This window comes from Natator depressus, chromosome 2 (assembly GCF_965152275.1).
Source record: "Natator depressus isolate rNatDep1 chromosome 2, rNatDep2.hap1, whole genome shotgun sequence".
Taxonomy (NCBI): domain Eukaryota; kingdom Metazoa; phylum Chordata; order Testudines; family Cheloniidae; genus Natator; species Natator depressus.
Window position 1 is genome coordinate 236,649,735 of NC_134235.1, and position 25,111 is coordinate 236,674,845.

The 25,111-nt window shown below is 40.5% G+C and overlaps 1 protein-coding gene across 13 annotated transcripts in view; it reads right to left on the bottom strand.

The window, feature by feature from the left end:
* Window positions 1–24,251, bottom strand: part of PARD3 (par-3 family cell polarity regulator) — a 646,254-nt gene extending 622,003 nt beyond the window's left edge. For all 13 annotated transcript variants that reach the window (XM_074946210.1, XM_074946208.1, XM_074946207.1 and 10 more), the window contains exon 1: window positions 24,096–24,251. In XM_074946210.1, the coding sequence (XP_074802311.1) occupies window positions 24,096–24,215 (120 nt within the window). In that variant the 5' untranslated portion in view covers window positions 24,216–24,251. The remainder of the gene's footprint in view (window positions 1–24,095) is intronic.
* Window positions 24,252–25,111: the final 860 nt, after the last annotated feature.

Here is a 25,111-nt window from a genome sequence, read left to right on the forward strand (position 1 = left end):
GGCATGCACAAAGTTATGTGCTTTAGCAGCCCCACTGAAGCCAATGAGGTTATTTACATATGTAACATTAAGCTACAGGCTGGATAGCATTCCCTCCCCACCACCACACCCAGCCGAACATTACACCCCACAGTTTGGGGACCTCTGCCTTAGACTGTAAGCTCCATAGAGCAGGGACTATCTTTGAACATTGCATAGCACAATGAGGTCCTGGTCCATGACTGAGTCTCCTGGACACTGCTATTATACAAATAATAAAATGTACAGTCTTATGTCACGTTCTCTTCTAGAAGGTTTGCGTTTTCAGAAAGAGGAGCGTTTTGGATTATAAGAAATAAGGGAAATCCATTTCCTAGTACACATTTTGTTTGTTTTGAAGATAAAACAAAAACTTATACCAAAAATAGACAAGTGAATAAATAAAACCACAGAACAGTCCATGCAAATGAACATTCCAGGGCTTGGTCTAAAATCATAGAGCTGGATCATACATAGCAATGGGAGTAAAACCCCTTGAAAGTCCCAAACATGGCTTATTCCCTCCCCCATTAATAGTTCAAAGTCAACTTGCCTTCTTACTTACATATCCTGACCCTACAATTGAACCCAGCTGGGAAGAGGCCTGTGCCCATCTAGAACCCAAATAAAGTTGACGGGACTTCATCCATATGGACTTGACTGGAGGGTCAGGCGCTATTCTCTTGTTGCATGCACCTCCCCTCCTTCCCCACCCTGACCGCATTCAGCTTCAGCTATTTAGCTTATCCAAGAGAAGGTTAAGAGGTGACTTGATCAGTGTCTCTAAGTACCTATGAGGGATGAAGATTTCTGATCGTAGAAGGCTCTTTACTAGTGGACAAAGTCATAAAATCTAATGCCTGGAAGCTGAACTTAGACACATTCTGACTAGAATTAAGGTGCAAATTTTTAAGTGAAAATAATTAGGCACTGGAACAATTTACCTGGGGATCTGCCATCAAAATTAGAGGTCTTTCTAGAAGATATGCTCTAGCTCAACCAGACTTTATGGGCTGTACAGAGGAAATGCAGGGTGAAAAAAAATCTATGGCGTGCATTATACAAGAAGGCAGATGAGATGATCATAGATTTGATTTCCTATCTAAGTCAGATGACCTGAGCCTCTAGTATCCCATTAATCAATTTCTCCCACAAGTATTATGGTATAGTTTTTCATGCAAGTGAAACCAATATTTTTAAATATATATATATATATATATATATACACATATACACACACCCACACACACACCTTCGAAGCATGAATTGAACCACCAAGATGTGTACATTCCTATATGAACAATCATCTCATTGCAGTAACCCACATGATTCCTAGTCCTACATGCTCAGTCATTTTTGTAACCCTCAGTCATTTTGTCACATCTAAAAGGCAGGCCCCAATTATGCAAATGACTTGGGCAGACAGGCTCCCGCATCCACTTCAGTGAAGTTGCACATAGATGCAGATGTCTGCCTAGACACAGCCAATTGTAGGATTGGTGCCTAAAAAAAATGAAATCAGTAAGACACATATGTGCTTAAAGTTAAGCATGTGCACAGATCTTTGAAAGAATGGTGCTTTTGTTTGGAACTGTAAAAAACACATTAAAAATAACAGATGAGAGCATATTAGTGAGTTTAACAATAACGATTTTCATTATGCTAGATGCCGTAGAAATAAATCGTAAAATACAGTCCTTATCCCAAAGAGTTTACAATCTTAGATGCTGAATCCTGCAGGCAGTTGTACATTGACAAGATCCCTGTGCCTGCACAGAACTCCACTGTCTTCAATGTGGCACCATGTAGGTGTGGGGTTCTATCCACATGTAGCCTGTTGCATGATCAGGACCTTAATAGATATCTTGTCATCAGGGTAACTTACTGCCTCCTACATGGGACTCATCTTGTAGCATCCTTATCGTAGAACTTGATGGAGCTTAGAATTTTGCAGAAGGTACTCAGCACCTAGTTGGACCCATTTTCTTTTTTATACATTCTCTCCATCAGCAATCCATACAGACAGTAGCAAGTACTTCCTACACCACCTCAGGCTATTGTCTAAATTCATAAGTAACAGGATGAAGACTATGATAGATGTTTATAAAAATCTCTCTACTTGCATTTCTAGGTGATGTATATAGCAAAATGTGAACTGGCATGTCTAAAAGGAAGAATAATAGCTGAGCTGGTTCAGTGACAGATACAGTTGGGATGATTCCTTTTTTGGTATGTAACTCAGCAGAATGCAAATAATAAAATCTGCCCTTTGTGTCATGCTGATAAAAAGGAGAGGTGTTGGAGGAAAAAACAAACAGAACAGTTTTTCCTGACAGATAAAGGACAAAGTGAATGGCAACACTCGGGGAAGCATGCTTGGTTTGTAAAAGCAGAAAGCCCATTCATATTGCCTCTACTGATACAACCAGCTTGGAGCTGTCAGTGGTTTTAAGAAACAAAAGGAACTAAGAACATTTTCTGCTCCAGCTGGATAGAGAAGCTTCAGAAAAAGAACGTCAATCACAGTTTCATGAGGAAAAGAGACAGAACAGTAGTATCATGAGGATCAGAAAGAGGTCCAACAGATTTGGATGCCAGATTACAGTCACGTATGGGCAGTCCCTGCATCAATATAAGCACATATTATATTGTGGGGTTTGTTTTTTTCCTTTAGATTTATAAGATTTTATTTAAATTAAACATTATTTGGACGCTATCAAGTTATTTGTTTTATTGGGACGCTATCATGTTTTTAAAATGAATTTTTTTTCCTCCTTTAGAAACGCCATCTCATATTAAATAATTTACTTTTCATTACTAATAGTGTTTATGATCTTTACATATAACTCAGCTTCGATAATAAAAGCAGATTGGTCAGTGTCACTTTCTGTCTTTTATGATGCAGTGTTCGGCTTGTGAACACTACAGAAGTACGTCTAACCCAAACAAGCATTTTATTGGCTGGGGGCGGGGGGTGGAATCATGAGACACAAGGTGAGTGAGGTAATAGCTTTTATTGGACCAACTTCTGCTGGTGAGAGAGGCAAGCTTTCACACATCTAAAATTGTGTAAGCTCAAAAACTTCTCTCTCTCTCTCATCAACAGCAGGTGGTCCAATAAAAGCTATTACCTCACCCACCTTCCCTCTCTAATGCCCTGGAATCCACACAGCTACAACAGCACCGTATACAAAAACTCAGAAGGACATTTATGTTGAATTCAGATATTGTAAAAGTTTTTTTAAAAGAAACGTATATTTTGAGGCAGAACTGACCCAGCAGTGTCCCTTTAAGCAATTCTTCAAACAAACTCCATATGGAAATGTAACTGACTTTTAAAAAACAACAGAAGTGACTCCTATTGTCCATTTCTGGAAGCACTGTCCACTTACAGTGCAGCACTTACCACCATGAATAGTCTCATTGTCTTCAGTGGACCTATACACTGTGGTAAGTCTTGTGGCCTGTTAGTAAGCATTTACAAGATCAAGCTCTTCGAGAGACTACAAAAGTCAAGCAAGGTTTCAAAATAAAGCATCAGTGTGTACACTGGCAGGAATGCAAAGTTTAAAACAGAAGAATCCATTCCATTAGCTATTTAATTCAAGAGAAAGGTAAAGCAAATTTAGCATCTTCTGACTTGGCACAAGTTACTGTTGATGTAACTGGATATACTACAGAATACAGGAAACTCAATGTTTACTTTAAGCATACAGTCACTGTTTGCCATATATATATATACACATTTGCAAATTAAAAATTATAGGGACTTTGATTTCAACAAACTGTCTGCACATACTTTGAAAACATATTGTACTGGCCTTGGATAAGATTCAAATACCATCAAGTAATATAATGCTGCTGTGATTAATATATCTTAAATGAAGACATGAGGGTATACCTAAGACAACAGCACAACCGTTAGCTGTGCACTGCATATCGTGTACAGGCATATGCTGAAGACAGTTATGTAGACAAAATGAGCACTCAAATTGCACTAGAAGGTGTTTTGCCATACTACAATACTCTATAGTGGCTCAGCAGAGTGACCACTTTTCAAGAAATCCAACAGCAATGATTTTATTATTTGGGTTTTTTTAACCTAATGGTTTAATTATTGCTATTTCAATAAAATACAGTCTTAGAGGATGTCAGAGACAGAGACAAAAGAAATGAAGTTTGTGTGTTATTTATTTACACCTTTCTTCAGGGGGTAATGGACAATCTCTTTCTCTGTAACCAAGCAACTGCCTCCTGAGTAGCCACTCGGACTCCCTCAGTTTCTCCTTCTCACAGAACTCTGCAAAAACACCACCCAGTCCATCATTTTAAAGCCTAGTTCTCTCTCCTTGACTCAGAAGTCCCCAGCCCCCTAACCCAGCTCCAGGAAGGAATCCAAACAGACCCTTTTCTCCCTGCAGGATCAGCAGTTGTAGCTTCAGCTACTTTCCAAACTTCTGTCTTGCATTGGCCTCTTGGCTTACCTAACTAGCTCCTCACTCACCCTCTCTCAGGACTCTTCTTTATATCCCTAGGCCTGGCCCAAGATAGTTACCTGACCTCAGTCATTACTACTCATCCTCCTCCCCTGGGGAGATGAGCTAAACTTGTTTCAGGTGGACCTCAGACCATTTCCCCCTAAGGGGCCCAGCCACACTGTGACATTCCCTTACAATAGGAAACTGCCCACGAACCAGAGGTAACAACTGAGATTACAAAAATAAAATTAGAGCATAATGGGATGGAACCAGTGTGAAAGATGTAAAGCAAGTAAAATATATTAAAATATAACGATACCTCTAGTTATATATATATACGTGCACACACACAGTTTGTAGGGAAGGGAAGGTGGTGTTATATTTAAGATCAATTGCAAGAGCTAAAGCAAACAGCACCAGACCAGATATTAAAAAGGTGGGAAACTAACTGAACAGAATGATAAAACTGGCGTTGGAGGAGTCACATGACATGTAGGAAGACAGCTTGTTCCAGATGAAGGAAGCAATGTGAAAAAAGTCAGAGTCACGTGGGAGGAGATAAAAGGAACATTAATGAGAACAGGAAGAGCAGAGTACTTTATTACCTTACAATGTGGTGAAATTTGACTGCTACCAGCTTGTTCTTTTTCAGGGGTTTATAATTGAGGTGAGAGACCCTTAACAATAGTGGTATTTCAACAAGAGAGAGACAAAGATCTTGTGTGATATCAAAGCAATATTTTATAATAGATGTACTGGAGTCATGAATCAGACTATCATGTCTTATAGCCTTGCTTACCATCACACATCCTCACTCATATTACAATAGTGTGTCTGTCAAAGGCAAACAACAGATTCTGTAGAACATGGGCTGTATTTAGAAAGCCTTTTTAAATGACATGTCAAAAAGAGAGAAGATGAACAATGACTATAATGTAATCTAAAATTACTGAATAAATTATTTTGTTTGCATAGCCCACAAGCTCAATCTTTCCAAAAACTGAAGTCAACATTTGTAATGTATCCATCTCGTTAACAGACTCTTAATGAAGTCTTCAATGAGAAACAACAACAGCGAGCTATAGTTTTTCTGAACATTACCATATTTTTTCTTTTTCTACAGAGAGGTACCACCTTCCAAACTCAAATGTTTGTGTTGTAAGGAGCCATTTTAGAGTGAAATTATAACCTATGAGCTGCCCATTGTCCCTTCTTGCCATGCTTCCCATGCCATGCTCTATTGCCTCCATGGGACCCCCACAAATATGTTTGGCGCCAAGCCCACGAAAAGTTAATCCAGCCCTGCATGCTCCATGCATGGAAAGGAGATGAAGGAGAGTTGCTTGGCTGAGGAGTGGGTGCCACTCTCTCCTCTCACAGATTGCTACAACTCCCCCTTTCCCTACTACCACCATAACAGCCCATAACAGTCCTCAGCACATCCCCTTCTCCTTGTGACAGGTGTCCTGGTAGGCCATTTCGAAGTTCTGGTCATCCAACCTTGTATTTATGCAAAGATTTCTAGTTTTCTTCCATGCCACAAGTAGAGGGAGTTGAGAATTATTATTGGTTATAGCAGCACCACTGGCACTATCATCTGCAAGCAGAGACAAACCCCAAACAACGAGCCCCATAATTTTAAATGTAGGTAAACTTATGCAGACATAACTATTTTACTCTACTATGTATCATCTCTTCACCTCACCATCATTTCTTACAAATATCAACTGAATGTTATGGCCTTTAATAAATGCTTTTGGTTTTCAACTGAAAGCTGCCATAATTGGAATACTGTCTGTACTAAAAGCAAAATTCCAGCTCTTTAACACCAAAATTAAGCCTTTTAATTCCTCTGTAACTGACTGACTAGACAAACATTTACAAATAAGTCAGGGCAACATCTGATACTTTGGGCCAAATTTATCATGGTCGTAACTCCACTGGCTTCAGAGACGTTACAACCAGGTAATCTGGCAGCTTGTGTTTTGCATACCATTTACTAACATCTGGCATAAGACAGCTACATCACATTAAAACGAAGCTGAAATGTTTTGCCCTAATTCTGATTTAGAAACATGTAGGCAGGTATACAATTCCGGATTCAATATTCTCACTGCCAAGTATTACACACTACATAAAATCTCTACAGTAATGTTAGTACATTTAGAACTGTGAAAGGAATTATAACCAAGGTAAAGAGTAAGAAGACAAAATTTAACAAAACACAGAGTCCAAATACAAGAGGGAAACTAATTTCGTCTTCAATTTGCTGATGCTACTGCAAGACATTGTCCTCTAATGGACTGGCTGAATGTGGCGTAAGAGTTTTTTCATATGGACTGCAAAACAACACAGGTGGTGATGCTGGAACAATTTTTTATAGTGGGGGGTGCTGAAGGCAGAAACCATGTATTTGGGTTTTTATTAGTACTTCAAGCCAGGGGGTGCGGCAGCACCCCAGCATTCCTAGTTCCAGCACCTGTGAGCATCAGCATAAAATACAGCAGTGTTTTCCCACATCTTTACCAGAGGGGAAGGATAGTCATGTGACCTAATCAGCCACAGAAAAGGGAGTAAGTCTGCCTTTAATTTCCAACTTGACCATGAAATTCTCATGTAGTCTCAAGCAAGTCCCTTACCTCTGAGGGTATGTCTACACTGCAAATTAGACACCCGCAGCTGGCCTGAGAGCGCTCACTTAGGTTGGTGGGGTTCAGACTAAGGGACTGTTTGTTTAACTGTGGTGTAGACATTCGGGTTCAGGCTGCAGCTCAAGCTCTGGGACCCTTCCATCTTGCAAGGTCCTAGAGCCTGCGCTGCAGCCCGAACCCAAACATCTGCACAGCAGTCAGTCAGTTTTAAAGGCAAAACATTTTTAATAAACTCTTTCCTTACGTATCCAGCACTTTTAAGGTAGTTTTATTTAATAAAATAAATTAAATACTGGTTTGGGGCATTTTTAATTTAATTTGAATTTCCACCCAATAGAGCTTGACAAAATAATCCCAAGAAAGAAAGAAACGCATCTTTCACCATTTTCTAACATAATAAAAATGTTAAAATTAAGCCATTATGTAACTTAACTTATACTCTATCTATATATATTTATTTATGAATCTGAGTGAGTACATCCTCCCAGTCAGCAAAAAGAAACATCAAATTTAGCATAAAGGCCACATACATTTAGACGAGGTCTATACTTAAAATTTAGGTCAACAGAGATATAGCATTCAAGGGTGTGAAAATCCATACCCCTGAGCTCTGTAGTGATGCCAACCTAACCCTCAATATAAACGCAGCTTGGTCAACGGAAGCATAGTTAGTGTGACTCTGGGAGGTGGTATTCCTTCAGCAACAGGAAAAACCCTTCCATTGCTATACTCTGAGTTAAGACAGCATAGCTGCAGACCTGTGCTGCTGTAATGCCCATAGAGCAGACACGGCCTTAGTTAAAAATCAACACGTTTTAATGGTGATCAATGAATGAGATTCAACCTCTCTTTTGGAAAATAACTAAAAAGTACATATACACTAGATTATTGAAATCTATTTAAATCAGCAAGCAGGAAACCTTGATTTAACCCTGACACCCACCCTCCATTCTCATCCATGTCCTCTTCCACCTACCCACTTACAGTCAGTCTCTCTCTAGTTAGGAGGCATAGCTGTTGGCATCTACACACACTGTGACTCCTCTCTGTGGTTTCATCCAGAGCAGCTCCCTCTAGCATTGCAGCTTGTTCCCACAGAAGTGCTAGGGAACTGCTCAGGAATACTTTAGCAGGGAGGCAGAGAGCTTACATCCCATCAGCCCCGACCCTGGCCACAGAGGGTAGGGACTTTAAGAGTGTGAAGATCCTATTTCATTCATTTTATACTTGAACTTGCCTTTGAACCAAATTGGGCAATGAGAAAAGCATTCCCCCTTTCAAATCATAGGATTGGCAAAAGAGGGCTAACTAGATATTTCCTACCTTTTGACCATGGGATTCATCTGATGCTTCAGAAAACTGGAAGACACTGTAACTTTTTTGTTAAATGGCAATTGTAGCATGTAATTTCCCCACTCATTAGCATGTAAGGAGCTGTATGCCAATACTCAGAGCTTGCAGACACTTGGACATTCACTAAAATAGCTATTCCAGAATAAGTGTCCACCGGGGGGGAGGGGGGAGCGTTATACTAAAATAACTGTATAACTATAACTATTCCAGAATAACTATATTATAATGTAGATATGTCATAAACAGATCACACATATTTCCTGTGTAACGAAGGGTAGTTTTATACATACACATTATCCAGTGCTTGAAGATCAATACAGCATTTCTATTTCCTTCAACCATGGAACACATACTATTCAACCAACCACTATTAAAGGAACTGGCAAAGGACACACATCTTGCAAAAGTCTATGAACATCTGCCCTGCAGAGAGCGGCACATTAGAACCACCCAAGAGGGAAAAGCCTGTATTTTACATTTTACTACAACCTGCTCCCAGTCTTAAAGATTTGAAGTGTGATAGAATTCTATCCGCTAAATTCTCATAATTGTCACAGAATGGGCCTGAGGAGCAACAAAATGCCATTTTTCCTATTCAAATACATTGCTACACTGAACTTAATTATTTGTGCATGAGGTTCTACTCTTAAAAAAAAAAAGCCATTAAAACAACTTTTCTTACTACTTTCTACTTCTATTAGCACTTCCAAGCCAACAGTTATGGGGAAAGCCTCTACTGTTGCTGGCTCAACATCTGTTGATGTTAATGAAGCTCTTAATTACAGGGCTAAATTCTGCCCTCTGATAGCTCTGCATGATTCCAGTGAAGACAGTCTGGCAGCAAATATAATGAGGGCATAATTTGTTCTGCAGAACCTTTATTATTTGTGATGATGCAAAGACAGAAAGAACATAGCTTGTCTTTCAGATCCCAGGTTGGGTTTGTAGTACTGGCTCTTAAGGGAAGATGGGAATTCTCTCTCTCTCTCTCTCTCACACACACACACACACACACACACACAATCCTGACGTCTTTTAAAGTCCCTGGCAAAACTCCCATTCACTTCAATGGGGCTGAATTTCACCCTCCCCATATCTTTTAACCTGTACATTGTTTAAATATGGAAATAACTGACAAAAAATATGGATCTCCACAATGCCAGTTGACAGTCATTTCAGAATATAGTCACATTTTAAACTCAAACATTAAGGGAAGAGACATTCACTTCAATCAGAAAACTCAGAAGCCAATTTCTGAGTGAATCTGAAATAGTTATTCGGCAATATGTCTTTGATACACACTTTATTGGACCACTCACTTCAACTTACCACAGCCCTAAGAGCAAGAAGGTGTAAAGTAGTGGACTGTTTCTCTTTGCTGGAGAGGCTAGAGGCATTATTTGTGCTTACAAAGAATGAAGACCATTACAATTACAGCGGACCCTCGCTAGAGTGCGCATCGCTATAACACGGATTCGCATACAGCGTGGTCACGGCAATGGATCCCAAATTTAAATATTTAATTTGGGATCCATGGTAACGCGGTCCCCGCGTTAATGCGGTACCACGCATGGATCCCAAACCCCACATTCTAGCAAGGGTCCAGTGTATGATGTGTGCCCTTTCAAACACTACATTAAAGAGAACCTCCTGATCAGTCAGGTGATGCAATAGGCCATTTACTGAAAGGCATGTGATTTGAAAGCTCTTCTGCATCTTTATTCTTCAATTTAATTGCCGTATTAATTACACAGATTAATTAAAAAGTGGCTTTCACTGAAATGAAATTAGGGGTTGATAAAGTAACAAAAAATCCAAGATAATATTAACTTTTTAGAAAGCAACTAGTGGAAAAATACTAAATAAAAAAACAATTATTCACAATATGTGCTATTTTCTCCAGACAAGATTCCCATTATTTTTAATAAAATGCAGCAACTATCATCACTATACAGTTGATGGAGAGACTGGAGTGACAACTTTAATGTCTTTTGTAATTGCAATGGCAAGTGCCACGTCCTAAAAGTTTCAAAAGTGACTAGTAAGTTAGCCCATCTTGAGGCAGCTATAAAGAGCATATTTTCACAATATCCTAAGCACCCACCTTCCTTCAAAGAAAAAAAAAATCCATCTGCTTTAAGGTGACAAAATTGGGGCACACAAAATCAGTACTCACTTCTGAAAATTTAGGGGCATGTCTCTCTATATAGTTGTCTCAAAGGCTGAAACAGCTTCTTCATATGCTACTTCAATCTAGCCTATCAGCAATACAATAAATATTATACTCAATTAAAAACCACCCAGAAAACAGGTTGTTCATTTTATGAGATGGCCTCCAATGGTTTACAACCTCAGTAAATAAATTATTTTAATAAATTTCCATTCAACTACAAACTGAATAGTCCTTTCCATTTTACCTTGCCCCATTATATTCAAGATCACACAGGCACCGAGTTATTAAAGGGTAATGAATTTAGAACGACCAGAAAGACCACTTTCTGCAGCAAATTTTAGTCAAATATAATAATTGGCTTAATAAATGTTTACAATATACTTGAGACAGAGGACTAGTGTCCATGCATGTGCAATTATTCATCCATCCTGAGGGCACTCTCATAGAGGGGGTTTCCACACAGTTCTATTACTTCACCCCTGCATGATCCTCAGGAAGTGAGGCCATGGGGAAGAAAACAAATGATATGGGCTGTGGGGCCATCAATAACCTGATCGCACATAGCCCTACATCTCATTTTTATCAACCATGGACCACGAAAAAAGTGCACTATAATAACTAAGATAACTGAATTTTGATATCAGGCTGAAATATAGAGTGTTCGGAAAAATACTTAGAAGCTCCCTCTATTTGTTTAGACTTCTCCAAACGTTCAAATAAATACAGCAGTAAATTCAAGTTAATTAGTTCATTTTCAATAGTAAGCTTACAAGCAAAATTAATCTACAGTCAGTTTAACATCCTATTAAACTGACCACACATTAATTTTGCTTGTACGCTTACTTTCCATGTTTCAACTCTCTCTTTCACTCAAAATAGGGGTCCATTCTGGCAAAGGGAACTGCCTCAAGCACTCTTACTTCCACAGACAACAGGATCAGGTCCAAAAGCTTCATTTGGTAAAGACGGTTTATGTACTTAACCAATGATACAATACCAAGTTTACCTATTTTAGCCTGGGTCTAAGGGCTTAGTTTGTAGGGCTGCACCTGGCCACGACTGCTGCGTGATAAAGCTCAACAATGAAAAGTTCATGAAGTATTTACTTCACGGAAACATCCCAATGGAGTAGGCGATGTTTTGCAAAACACTGAGCACAATTCCATTTTAAAAGCCGATTACTAGCTGGCTTTGGTTTAGCAAACCATTATGTTCTTAATGGAGAGAGACTATTTCAATGCCAGAAACTTAAAACATACCATGGATATCTCAACGAATTGCACTATATTGCTCGTGCACGTAGGGTAGGAAATTTTGCAGTGCAGATGCTGTCTAGGTGACAAAAAAGGTACCTTTTTTCAATCCTGTTAATTCACTACACTTAATTCACAACCCTATCTGTGGCCTTTTTTCATCTAGACATTGAAAAAGATTCCTTCCTTCCTCCCCCCCCCCCAAAAAAAAGTGTTAGCATAATTTGAAACACCTTTGAACATTCTGTGTACACACAGTGTAACACCTTTAAAAATCACATTCCCTGGCTGTATGGTAACCTGAAGCCTAGGTTAGATAGAGTAACACACAGCTGCAGAGTTAAGGGTAACACAGAGCCCTTTGTTTTTTCACTTGATATTTTACACATTTTTCTAGCAGTTACTTAATTTAAAATGGGACTTCAAACTACATTTCCTTGAGTGGTCAACCATTACAAAATTGTAATAGACAATATCCATCAATTTGTGCTATAGAATGTGTTTTGTTTTAAAATTAAACATGAAAAAACTATTCCTGTGAATTAATATATCTGTATCGAAGTGTGGTTATCCATCTGACGAGAGGCTCTGAAAATGGCATGAAGTGAGGTTCAACATTTTCCCCTCTCTTGCTGAGCTAACTTCTCAAATTTGTTCGGCTTGAAAAAAATCAAAGAAATTTTTCTAGCCTCCAGTGCTGAAATTTCAAATCCAAGGATGAGTTTAAGTGTTCTGTTCTCACATCATCATCAGTGGAAGAGATTCTGCATGCTCATTTTAGCTAACAATTTTGTGATGATACACAAGGCAGAAGACATTTGAGCTCTTTTCTCCTCCACTTCATTAGCCCTCCAATGCCAACATGAGCAAAAACATCATCTCTTCCAGAAAAGTAAATAATATGCTTCAGGGCACACACAAGGCCAAATCTTTTACCCTCACACATTAAGTGACAGTATAGCCAAGTGATCCTTTCTGCACTTGCCATGGAGAAGCAGTTTGGAGCAGGGATGGGACATGGATAGTGAATCCACTAGCCCCAGCAAAAGTTGCCTGCGTATCTTTGTGCTGAGTCATCTACAGAGCTGAGTTCTCTGGCTTGCAGGGGAATGATTCCTAAAAATCTTGCCTCCAACCAGAAGAATCACACCTGCTCCACCATGCCTGGGGCCTTTTAACAACATAGCGGAAAGTAGGGTTTTTTGCACAGAGAACAAATAAGTTAACTAACAAGACGTCAATTTGCTGACCATAACTGCACTTTACACTTCAGTGGGCTTTTCTGCGATCAATTATGGATCACAACGGCACCATATTTTCATCTTTCAACATTAGCCTCATACTCTGAGCTGAACAATAGTTTATCACCTCTCTGCTGCCAACAGGGTGATCCAAATTCAAGAGCAGGATAAAATTCTTGTGCCTTCAGAGCCTATATGCTTTACAGAGGTTAAATACTCATTCACTAGGAAAGGCTGTGCCACCACCACTACACTGTTGAAATTCCACCTCTGTCAGTATTTGGTAACTGGCTGCTTTCCCAATGCTTTCAGCTGCAGGCAAGCAGTCTTCACAGGGAGGCAACAGAGGAGAAACTGACAGCACATGCACACACAAAAAAGTACATTTTAAAAACGCAAACACTGTTCAATGCAACAGATTCTTGAATCCAAATGAGTTCAGATCTTGTTATTCCAGTTAGCTATTTTACTAATGAAGCTAAAGCAGCTGGTACATCAAATTATTATGAAATAAAAAAAACTGATAGCAATCTATCCATAGTGCTCAAACCTTCAGACAGGTTTTTTTTTTTAAATCTATCATCACTCAGGAAGAGTGCTCATTTTTTAAAGTACCATTTCTTAATTAAATCCTTGCCCCTCTCCATTCAGAATCAACTCTGGAAACTCGAAATAAGTTATTCCTTTATTTCACATGCGATACATGTACACATTGGTTTGTTATTGCATATTTCTCCTAAGTAGGATATTGCCACTGATCTTTAATAGAGAAGACATACGTTACTCGGCACTTGTTTTGGGGGAATGAAGTAGTAATCAAGGGACTTTGTAAGCCGATACAAAAAAGTGGGGTACAGTGGAACAATTTTTAGCTTAGCAACTCTGGCTAATTTTCTTCAAAAAATGTGAAATCCTGACAATTATCGTGGACATATTTCCATAGCTAGAGACTCAGAATCTTCTTCTTACTGATTAATCAAAGCAGAAAGTAGTCCAAAAATATTTTTGAATTACTATTAGTTTCAATCTTTATAATCTTCTTCCTAATTAAAGATATATATTCACCCAGAAAGACCACCACCTCCTATCCTCCAAAAAAAAAAAAAAAAAAAAAAAAAAACATAAGAAGAGGGAAGCATTAGCCTCCAACTCCCCATGTAATGGAACCTGAACCTCTCAGCATCATCAACAGGCTGTGTGTGAAAGCATGTGGAAAGAGTGTGCACATGTAATATAGTGATTCATTTCTCTCAGTAACATTTTACCCAAACCTCCCCTTGCCCAATAACATTTTCTCTTTTTTAAAAAATTGTTTTGAAAAAAGTTTGTTACTAATTCCAATCTTCTCATCCCTGTTCTATGATAGATACCCCCATGTCTCTTCGTTTTGAATTCTGGAGATTGCATTTCACACACTCCCCTCCTTACCAGTTTTGTTCTTTCCTCCTTCAAGAGTTAGACTTTAGCTCTTTCACTTTATACATTTGTTTACTCATTTCATTCCTTTATCTTGTCTTGCTTCCATACAAACAACTTCTTTGCTTCCCTTCGTCTGCATTCTTTGAAAGGGAATACTCATTAGGGGGGCCCTATTCATGTTCTCATTACCTCAGTCCCTTTCTTTTTGCCAGCCTCCAGGGATATCCCATTTGTTTTCTTCCTCTCTTGTAGAACCGCATCTCTTCCTGAATGCGTCCCTTTCTCACAGTTTTCCTCTCCCTACTTCCCACAGTCATTCTCCTTCCAGTACTTCCCTAGCCCAGTAAGCATGAAAGTCTTGCAGAGCCAGAGAGACAATGAATTGAAAGGCTAGACAAGTAAATTGCACTAGTACAAAGGAGCACACACGGGGGTATGGCTTTTCAGAAGATGGCCATAATAAAGCAGCAACTACCCAGGCTCTAATCCTACAAGGTTCTGGGCACCTTTACTTCCCAGCAACATCTGGACTGGGCCCACAATCAAAGTACTACAGTTCTAAAACTGTACCGCCCTCAGGCTGAAATGAGCTATCAGTACCTGCTTTCACTTGCATTTAAGGGCCCAGTCATGCAAGGTACTGCAGGTCATTATTCCCATCTAAATCAATGGGAATGGATACCCCTTAGCACCAGCGATCAGGAGTTTTTTGTATTGCTGATAGAAGGACTCTGTAAAGTCCCTATGGACACAAGTCATGCTGTTAGTAATGTCAGAATGCAATTTATATTTTCTGTACTGACATTCCCTAACCTAAAACTTCAAACACCACTCTCTCTTTAGCAGTTATAGTACAAGAACTTCAAAGGCCAAGCACTCTACATTTTACAAGATATTTGGAGAAGGGACCAAATGCTGTTCACTTTTTCAACAGGTCTACTCACAGGAGAAAAGCTCATATGTATTTAAAAGTCAACAGCTTCTAGGTGTTGGTTTCTCTTTTCTTTATGTGCTAAATGTTACCAATGTTAAAAAAAAAACACAAAGAAGAAACTGAAGTGGAAAATAAATAACCTTTTCTGTAACCAGTGCCTGTTAACATACAGTATATACTGCAACAAAGAGAGTATACAAATCTTCTTTGATCTAGCGGTAACATCTGGAAACAATTTTAGAAAACAACTAGGGCTACAGTCGAAAAATCTGCAACTGCTAAAATATTTTGATCAGTGAAAGAAACTGGATGTTCCCTGTTAGTTTGAAATTTGTCCATTTCTGGATAGCTTTGGAGTTGGACTCATTTCCCTTTTACTAGTTTGTTAATGACAAACATTACAAGGCTCAAGCCCAGCACTGCTTCTGAGCCCTTTTAAGTTAAATGCCCCTTCTCAGAGATCTGCTGGATAACGTAATTCAGCACTGAGGCAGTTTAATTTTTTATTTGTCTTCCAGCACCAGACTTGCTGAGCCACTACAGTGACTCAACCAACATTTTCTTTGTTACAACTGGGAGGGGTCATCATATACATACATACACACACACACCAGATGCCCCAAAATACCTTTCAGAACTTCCTTAGACTGTACTACCTTCCCCCCCGCCCAACCCTTTTGGTTTTGTTACTGCTTGCAAAATATTTCTGAGCAAGAAGAGCTATGCAATGCTCTAGATTTATAGAAAGAAAACTCCATTTTATTTTCAGTGTATTAGGTCAGTACTGTTGCACATTTTATTCAATTTATATTTACATGAAAAAAATTGCTTTCAGGGAAAAAAATGTTTTCTTTTGGAGCAGCTGCTCATTGGCCTAAACAAAAGGAAATTTTAAGGCAACACGAACCTTATTGTCTATATCATCTTCATTTTTTCTTTTTCCTTTTAATCCAGCTTGTTTTGCCTAAAGTCAGTTTAAGTGTACTAAGATGCAAAGAGATGTCATAGTCTATGGCACAAATAAGAACGTGTTACTTCCAATGGCATTTTTTAAATAAACATCAGCAACCATTATTAGAAAGGTTAAAGTGTAGAGGACTATGAGATTCAAATGGTTTCCCGCTGGTTGAAGCCTATCACCTAGAACAGTGTTTCTCAACCTGGGGGTCGTGAGACGGGCTTGGGCAGGGGCAGGTGTTAGAGGGTAGGAAGCAGGGCAATTGTCTGGGGACCCACAGCACAGAGGCCCTCATGAAGCTAATTTACGTGTTTCATCACAAAGCCACAAGCGGGGGGCAATTTTTCTTAAGTCCAAAGAGGGTCACCAGCACAAAAAGGTTGAGAGACACTAGCCTAGAACAAGGAAGCCTGGCAACTCCCTACAACCTAAGTACGGACTTTAAACTGATCCTCCAAAGTAGATACAGTGACTGTTCCCCTTAACATGCCAAGTTCTTTCACAGCCCCCACCTCCCGAGCACTGTTTAAAAACCTATGAAATACCATTAATAGATTCTGAATAGAGTTTATATATTACACACCGATGTAACTCTCAAACCATTTTTCCCACATGCTCAAATAGATTATTTCCATCATAAAAGAATATGTATATATTAAGAAGCCCCATAATATTAAGTTAAATAATGTACACTGTATGTGTGGAGTTTTTATACTGTCCAGCTTAAGGAATATATTTATCAGATTGATAAAAAGATGGGTAGGCACCATACTTGTGAGAAACATCCTAATTTTCATGGATTTATTCTTACTAACAATAGTCGATCAGCTATATTCGTTATGAAAAGGACAGTCAAGGGTCCATCTATGTCTGCAAACTGTACACTTATATTTTTAAAATATTTATTTTTCCTAGTCTTTATGGTGATGAACTTCCAAACATGAACTTAATATAAACCAACACAGTGTTTCTTTCCTGAGACTGCAGAAAACTCCAACCCCTCTGCTCCTACTTCCAGCTTTTGCCAAGCAATAGAGCAAAATTAACAGTCAGTTCAGTTTCATTGCTTCTATTCAGACCCACCATCAGTAAAGTGGTCAAGAATCATTCTTACAGAACTATGAGCAGCCATGGAAGTACCCAGTCATTCAAATCAATCTTTGGCTGGGTGACGTGGTAAATTTTTCAAGCATTGCACATCAAAAGTCAAATACTGGACAGATAAATTTCAGCCTCAGGTTATCAACTGAAATGAGTAGCGGCTTCTTTTCCTATTCTGAGGCTAGCTTAGGGTACATTTATTTAGCTTTAAAGGAGGCTCAAGATTTATGCAAAGACTGAATTAAGTGATGCCCAATAAAATCAGATTTTTCACTGAAGCAACTGAGCATTTGTCATGTCACTTTTTCTCCTGTGTGCTCTTACTGAGACACCAGAGAATACTTTAGGGTTAGAAGTGACTGTAGTGGTCCCAGCTAAGCTAGCCCTCATAAACCTAGGTCCCAGTTATGCAAAGTGTAGCAGCATACAGTTCCTGAGTGAAGCCCCACTCAAGTCAGTGGAGTTCCATGCTGCCACAGCAGTCCATCCATGCACTACACAACGCAGCACCAGGACCCTAGAAACCATGGGCTGGTCTATATCACTAGGACTGAGTTTTTCAGTAATTATTTTGGGGGTGGGGTGGAGGTGAGAAACTGTTTTATGTTGCAAATATCAAAAAAGTGATGGAAATCAGGTATTTTTTTAAAGTCATTATCACTGTATCATAACAGACTATCTTTGAGGGATCAGCTTTTAAACAAACAAACTTATTTTGAAGTGAATGCATGGTTTCTGGTACTTTGTTTCACTTGTGCCACATTGCTAGCACTGATGATCACATAACAGGAAAAAGTGCAGCACATTCACTAGGAGTACAAATTTCCCACACTCCCTGCCAATGCACTTCAGTTCCAGGCACAAAGCTGAAACTTTCAACTTTGGGAGGCCCAGCTCTCAAGTAGCTGAGACCACATACCCATTTGATGCTTGACCTTTTTGCTTAGACAGCCAACAACGCCAGTTGTGGCATGTACTCCGATATCCACGAGCATTTAGGGTGCGAGATGACCAATGCACCTCACACAGGTGATCAAACTGTCAGATAGCAGATACTTTCTGCCACTACTGTCCCAGTGTGAATTTAAAACTGACAACTAAGCTTTGTTCCAGATGTTCTATATTACATCACTATCTCCCACCAAAAAATTTGCTCTGATTTTCTGGGGGAATGAGGGAAAATAGATGTAAGGAACCATTCGAAGCAAGTCTACAGCCTCATTTTCACTCTCAGAGTCACAATCTTTGAAAGTTTCTCTTAAAATCTTTAGGGTGCCAATAGGGGGATTGGAGGCCTTCTTGCTACTATCTCAAGCAGGAGATTACCAGGTGAGATTCTTTGGCTTGTGTTCCGCAGGAGTTCAGATAAGATGCTCAAAATGGTCCCTTTGACCTTAATCTACCTATGAATCACTTTTCCCTACCTGGCAGTTTTCAGTACTTTTGGTGGATACCGGCATTGTAGCCTCCAATGAAAGTACACCCATTTGATTCTCTCTCTCTTTGAGGTGTGCCATCAACCACTTGCTGTCTACTGGCCTCTGCCATGGCTTTGTCTCTCTCAAGACTCTCAATGAAATATATTCAACTTCTCATTTACTCTGCACATTTACATGTCCAGTCACACACATCAAACGTTAAGAAAATAACACATACAATTGCTTCCATCATTTTCACCTCCAGAGTAACTGTGCATTATCTTTTTTATTGTAAACTTTACATTCTTTATATATTTTCAAACACTTACAGCGACAAAAATCAAGGACCAGGCTGGTAGAAATTCAAAAATGAGAACCAAAAAGGGACCTCATACCAAAGCCACTGTAGACTAAAAATACCAAACAGATAATCTGCTCCTCTTTAGAGGACATGTCCCAGCTTCTTACAAACATATAACTAACTTTTCTGACAAATTTCAGAATCTTGGGTATTTAAGTCAATCTTTTGGTGAAGTTATTCAACTTGAATTGTTCAGTTGCTTGTGCCCTTATCTGTAGCAGTCCATAATACATATTTTAATCTAGTTACTGTGTCAAACAGTTTATTGGCATCAATCCATGCATTTCCTTTGAAAATCATACACACTCCCAAGATACGCTAGCTCTCAACTCATTATTCAGTTATATAGGCCAAGTCTTCTTGTTCTTTTTTCATAATTCATACCCTCAAAGTCCCCCTACAACATTCTGATTGCCACCCTCTGTAACTTGCAAACTCAAAGTCATTACTATAATATTGTGAGCAGAACTACACAAAAACTTCTGCTTTCCCCATAAGTACATTTTGGAAAATGTACCCATCACCTACTAGCCAGGGTAAAATGCATTGGTGCAAGTCATAGTGGTTTATACCAGTGAGCGTTTCTTCATTAGGGGTCTACATCAGTCAAATTACATTGATGTTGCAATACCAGTGGCTAAAATCCCAATGGAGACACGGCCTTAGAGTCTGCCAAACTTGACTGCATTCTCCAAAGAAAGATTTCTTCTTATCCTGGGCAAGTGGATTGTAAGCCCTGCTTACAATTCAAGAATGCATCATATTGAGAGCTGGGTTTGTTGGGTGGGTTTTTTTGTTTGTTTTAAACTCGTTGAGAAAGAGCAGTTTATATTTCAACTATACAACCTTTATTGGAATATTTTAAAAGATAGAGTACTTGTAATAAAGCTTTCAAGAAAATGTTTAGACTTTTCATCACATCGGCATGGGGATGCAGTCCATCATACTAACAAGTTAACCCATATTTAAAGAGAGAGAGATTTTGCATCTATAATGGGAAATATTCACAATTAAAATATAAAGGGGACTGATTTACTCATTCCTAATCATCAAATACAACTACAGAATGATAAAAGGCAATAACCGAAGAAAATGAAATGTGTTATTCATATGCTATTTAATTTTATTTTTTATTTTAATAGTAAGGGTTTCTTTTCTGACCCTAATTTCCTGTTTTTAAACAGGTGCTGTTTCCATTCCCACCACTTTGATTCAGTTCAAATAATTCCAAGTGAGAAAAATAAAATTAAAATAAAGGTTAAAGATTGAGTTACACACTCAGTATTTTATGAACACATTTGCACACAATTCCAAACAGGGTCTTTAGTGCCAGAATAACTCCATTGGTATTTCTTGATTTGTACAGTATGCATGTAGACGGCTAGTGTTGTGTCGGCTTATCAAAACCACTCTTCGTTTAGATCTACTGCTAGTCACAAACTGAAAACTGTGGAAAGAGAGCTATGCTCAGTGTGGTTCTGATCCTGCAAAGCCTTACCCATGTGCTTTACACCCTGCAAGCAGCTCTGCTGAAATCACTCAGACTACGCACAATATGCAAAATTAAGCAGGTGCATACATTTTTGCAGGATTGGGGCCTACAGTCTCATGTAAGTGTTAAAACATTATATAAACTTCTATCAAATTTCTGCTTTCCTGCACGAGGCTATAACTGACTCTAGAGTAGTATGTTTTGGAAAAGTCAGAAAAACTTCAAATGATGTCAACATGATACCAAAAATAAATTTAAAAAAAACCACACTTGTTCCCTCAAATATATAACTCATTGTATTCCTTGCCTCCTTTTCTTTTTAAAAAGTGAAGAGCTGTAAAACTGTTGAACTCCAATATAAAAAGACCATCTAATTTACACTAGAAGGGTGGGGCAGTGACCATAAAAATCTGATATTACCATACCTAACTATTTCCATATTACTCACTCATGAACATCCACACTGTTACTTGGGAAACATTTGGTAAAAACTATATATATTTATTTACAGAGGCACTCATGGACTCAACACTATATTATCCAAGTGTCTCAATGGAAGATCTGCAACGCATATAATGTCAAACCTCACTTTCAAATTAACAGTAGAAAACCCTAAAAGAAAGGCCTGTGGTCTCAGTTGGGGTAGATTAGCATTTTCACAACAGAATTTCCACATAATAGAAGCCATCTCTTTGTAATTAACACCATTCCAACCCCACACAACTGCAACAAAGCTTACCCCGTGCAAAATACACACAGTAAAATAAAAAGCAAACTGGTCCTTTCCAAAACCCAAGATCAAGAGCTCTGAAGGCTAGGAGCGAGCAAAGTTGTAAATTATCTTTAAATAATTGATCTGTCAATATATCACATTTCAGAGGTTCTTAATTTATTTTTTTCCCATAATGTAGCCAAATAACACAGAGCTTTTGTCATTGGCCCCTCCCCTCCATTTGCAAACATACAAGCAAACATCCTTCCCACTCATTCTCACATAACTTCCCTGTGTTACATACTGCAATTTGCTCACATGGAAATATAATATTAAGAATGTATTTGTAGCTGTCTTTAACGCAATTTAACAGCTGGAAATAAGAACATGATCCAGTACAATATGACCAGCCAGATATTCATTCCCAGACCAGTTTGGGAACCACAGATTTAATATAATGGTATTAATGTAACATTAATATTGTATAAATTAGGGACCAATCCTGCAAATATTTACTGCTAAACATAGTCCCATTTAAGTGAGTAGCATTAAGCTCATCAGTCAGGGTTTACAGTGTTGTGTCTTAATTTTAAGAGTGCTTTGGGACATTGTCTTTTATTTGCATATGAAATGCCATGCACATTAATGAAGCTGTATAAATAACTACAGTTGGTATATAGTAAAAAGTTTCACTGAAAGATGTCAAGATGCTATTTCCCTAGTCAATGCCATGTGACATTACACTTAAGAGGCATATTAAAAATACACTCAGAAGTAGTGATTGTCCCAGAAAAAAAATCTTCAAGAAAAAGGAAACAAAACAGGGAAACTTTGGTTGCCCCTTTTCCAATACCAGTCATGGGTTTTCTTTGGAAAAAACCCATGCACATAACTTCCAATCCACCAATGCTAATGCCAACAGACTTTAAACTACAGCTTGGTGCAATTTCAAAAAATCTTGAAGTAACAATTTCTAAACTGAAACTCTGCAACCAAGTCCTGCACAGAAAAAAATTTCAGAAAGGTAAAAAATAATTCATACCCAACTACTTGAGCAAAGTTAGTGGTGGGGGGGAGGGAAGCACTAGCCGAAATTTCATTAAACTGACTGGTCTTTATCAAATAGGTCTGGGAATTAAGTTGATCAGAAATGAAAAATGTTTTGCAGCAAAAAAGGAAAATATTGTAAGTGTATACAGATGGGCAGATACAATTGTTTGTAAATGACTATATTTAATCATACACCAACACCATATAGAAACTGTTCCAGACAAGTTGTAATTATTATTAACATCACCAAAAAGCAAGTAGGAAGTCAATTACATTTCGAAACATAAAGGTAATGGATATATTTCCAGCACAGAGGCTGCCTATACTGTCAACTTTTTTTCGCAATAACTGGAAGAGTAAACGATTCTCTGTGTTGACATGAGCATTTCTGACACAGACAAGAGGGCATCGACTTGCTGTGAAGAATGTGCTGCTTCACATTAGTGATCATCCTAGCAAATAATCCAACAAAATGCTCTTTAACCCATCACTAGCTTTTTTATTCTGCAGCCCATCCTCTTTCCAGCACCTTTCTGTTCTCCGGTAGTGCAAGGGACATATTACTTTTTCAGATATAAACATTAGATGCCTGTTGTTTTGTGAACTCCACACATTTCACTGCTCTTTTCCTCCTGGGCCTGGAGCAGCCGGGAAGCCTGGGGCTGGATTTGAACTCTTTGCAGTAACTACTGCTCAGGAAAGAGAAATCATTTTAAAGGAGACTTGCTTTGGGGGATTTTAATTTTGTTCTGTTTCAAACACCAGGCTTTGAACAAATGTAACAAAACCTAAAGCATGCGGTTACACAGCCTTCTCCAGGACAATTAAACTAACAAGATGTGACCCCTGAAGTGACAGCCAATATCCCAGTTTGTATGGACCTGGTGCACTTAGGGTGTATGCAACCAACAATAAGAAAAACGGGGGGAGGGGAGAGAAGAATCCCCCCCCCCCTTTTCAAAAGCACACCTACAAGAGGCTCACTTGCTCGTTACAAAATAGTAACGAACAAAGAGCTTAGGCCCCAAAACACACAAGTCTTTGCGACTGTATCTCGCTCCCGGATAAATCTCAGCTCGCACCGATGGGTACAAAGAAGCCATGTTCAGTTAGCAGCTCCTTTCACACAGACACACGCTCCCTGTCCCCAGGGCCGGGCCAGACAGCCCAGTAGCGCTTTCAACTTTACTGTCAGGAAAACTAGACCGCTGCCCCCAGGCGCAAGCAGCGCTTCTGGCCCAAACTCCCCGCGCTTCTTCCGTCCCTGGAGCTCTCCGCCAGGTGGGACACCCAAACTCCCCTCCTCGCCCAGGACAGGGGGGCTGCGGAGGCCAGGCCCCTCCGGCCCCATGCCCACGTCTCTCCCCAGCCGAGCAGCCTGCACCTTCCCCCCTTTCCAGGAAGCGCCATATTGATCCCAGGCGCCCTCTCCCTGCTCCGGCTGCTCCTTCCCCCGCTCGCTGCCCCGGGCGCGCACCCTCACCTTGGCGATCGCCTTCTTGTACCTGGTCACCGCTTGCTGGATGAGGCTGAAAACTTTCATGTTGCCGTCCCCGCAGGGCACGACCACCCGGGTCCGCCCGAAGCACACCGTGACTTTCATCCTGCCCCGCACACGCTGCCCGCCCGCCCGCGCTCGGCCCCCAGCTCCGGGCGCGCCTGGCTCTGCGCCCCCCGCGGCCAGCCGCCAGCACCGGGCAGGAGCCCGGCCCCAGGGAGGGCGGCTGCGGCGGCTGCTGCTGCTGCGGACCGGCCGAGTCCCGGGCCGGCGCTGCGGGGGCCCCGCTCACATGCTCGGCCGCCGCCGGGGCGGTGCCACCGCTCGCTGCTGCCTCTGGCCACCTGTTCCGCGTCTCCTCCTGCGCGCAGCGAGGCGGCGGCCGCGGCGGCTCACTCCCATGCGGCGGGGGAAGGGCCGCGCTGTCTCCCCGCTATGGCCGCGCAGGGCATTGCCGCTCGCTCGGGCTCCGGGCCCGGCCCTCCCCCACCGGCGGCAGAAGCGGGGCTGGGTGTGGGGCTGCGCCTCCTGACACATGCCTGGGGCAGCGGGGAGGGTCACGGGGGCGAGCCCGGGGGAGGGGAGAGCCAGGAATAGGGCCGAGGCCCATGGGGCGCTGTTTACGCGGGACTCTCCTAAGGGCTGTGAAAGGAGGCGGCCCCACAGCCGTGTCCTTGCCGCAGTGGGGAGCCCTGCTCAGCCCCGGCGCGGGTGATTCGTGCCTCGTTCGCCCTACAGCGCTTTTCGGCCCCAGACCTCTCTGCCTCCCCCGGGCTATCCCTGCCAAGTCAAGCTGCAAGCAGCCATAGGGGGGAGAGGAGGAGAGAGGGAGCCCAGGCTAGCAATAAGGGGGCCCACTTTGACATCCCCCACCACTTCACCTGGCGGGGGCAGGTTTTAAACCTCCGCACCCCCCTCCAGCTGCCTCTCTTCACACCCTCGCTTCTGCTGCTTTTAGGTGCTTTTCCCAAATTCGTGCTTTTCCCAAAATGTCAAGGGCC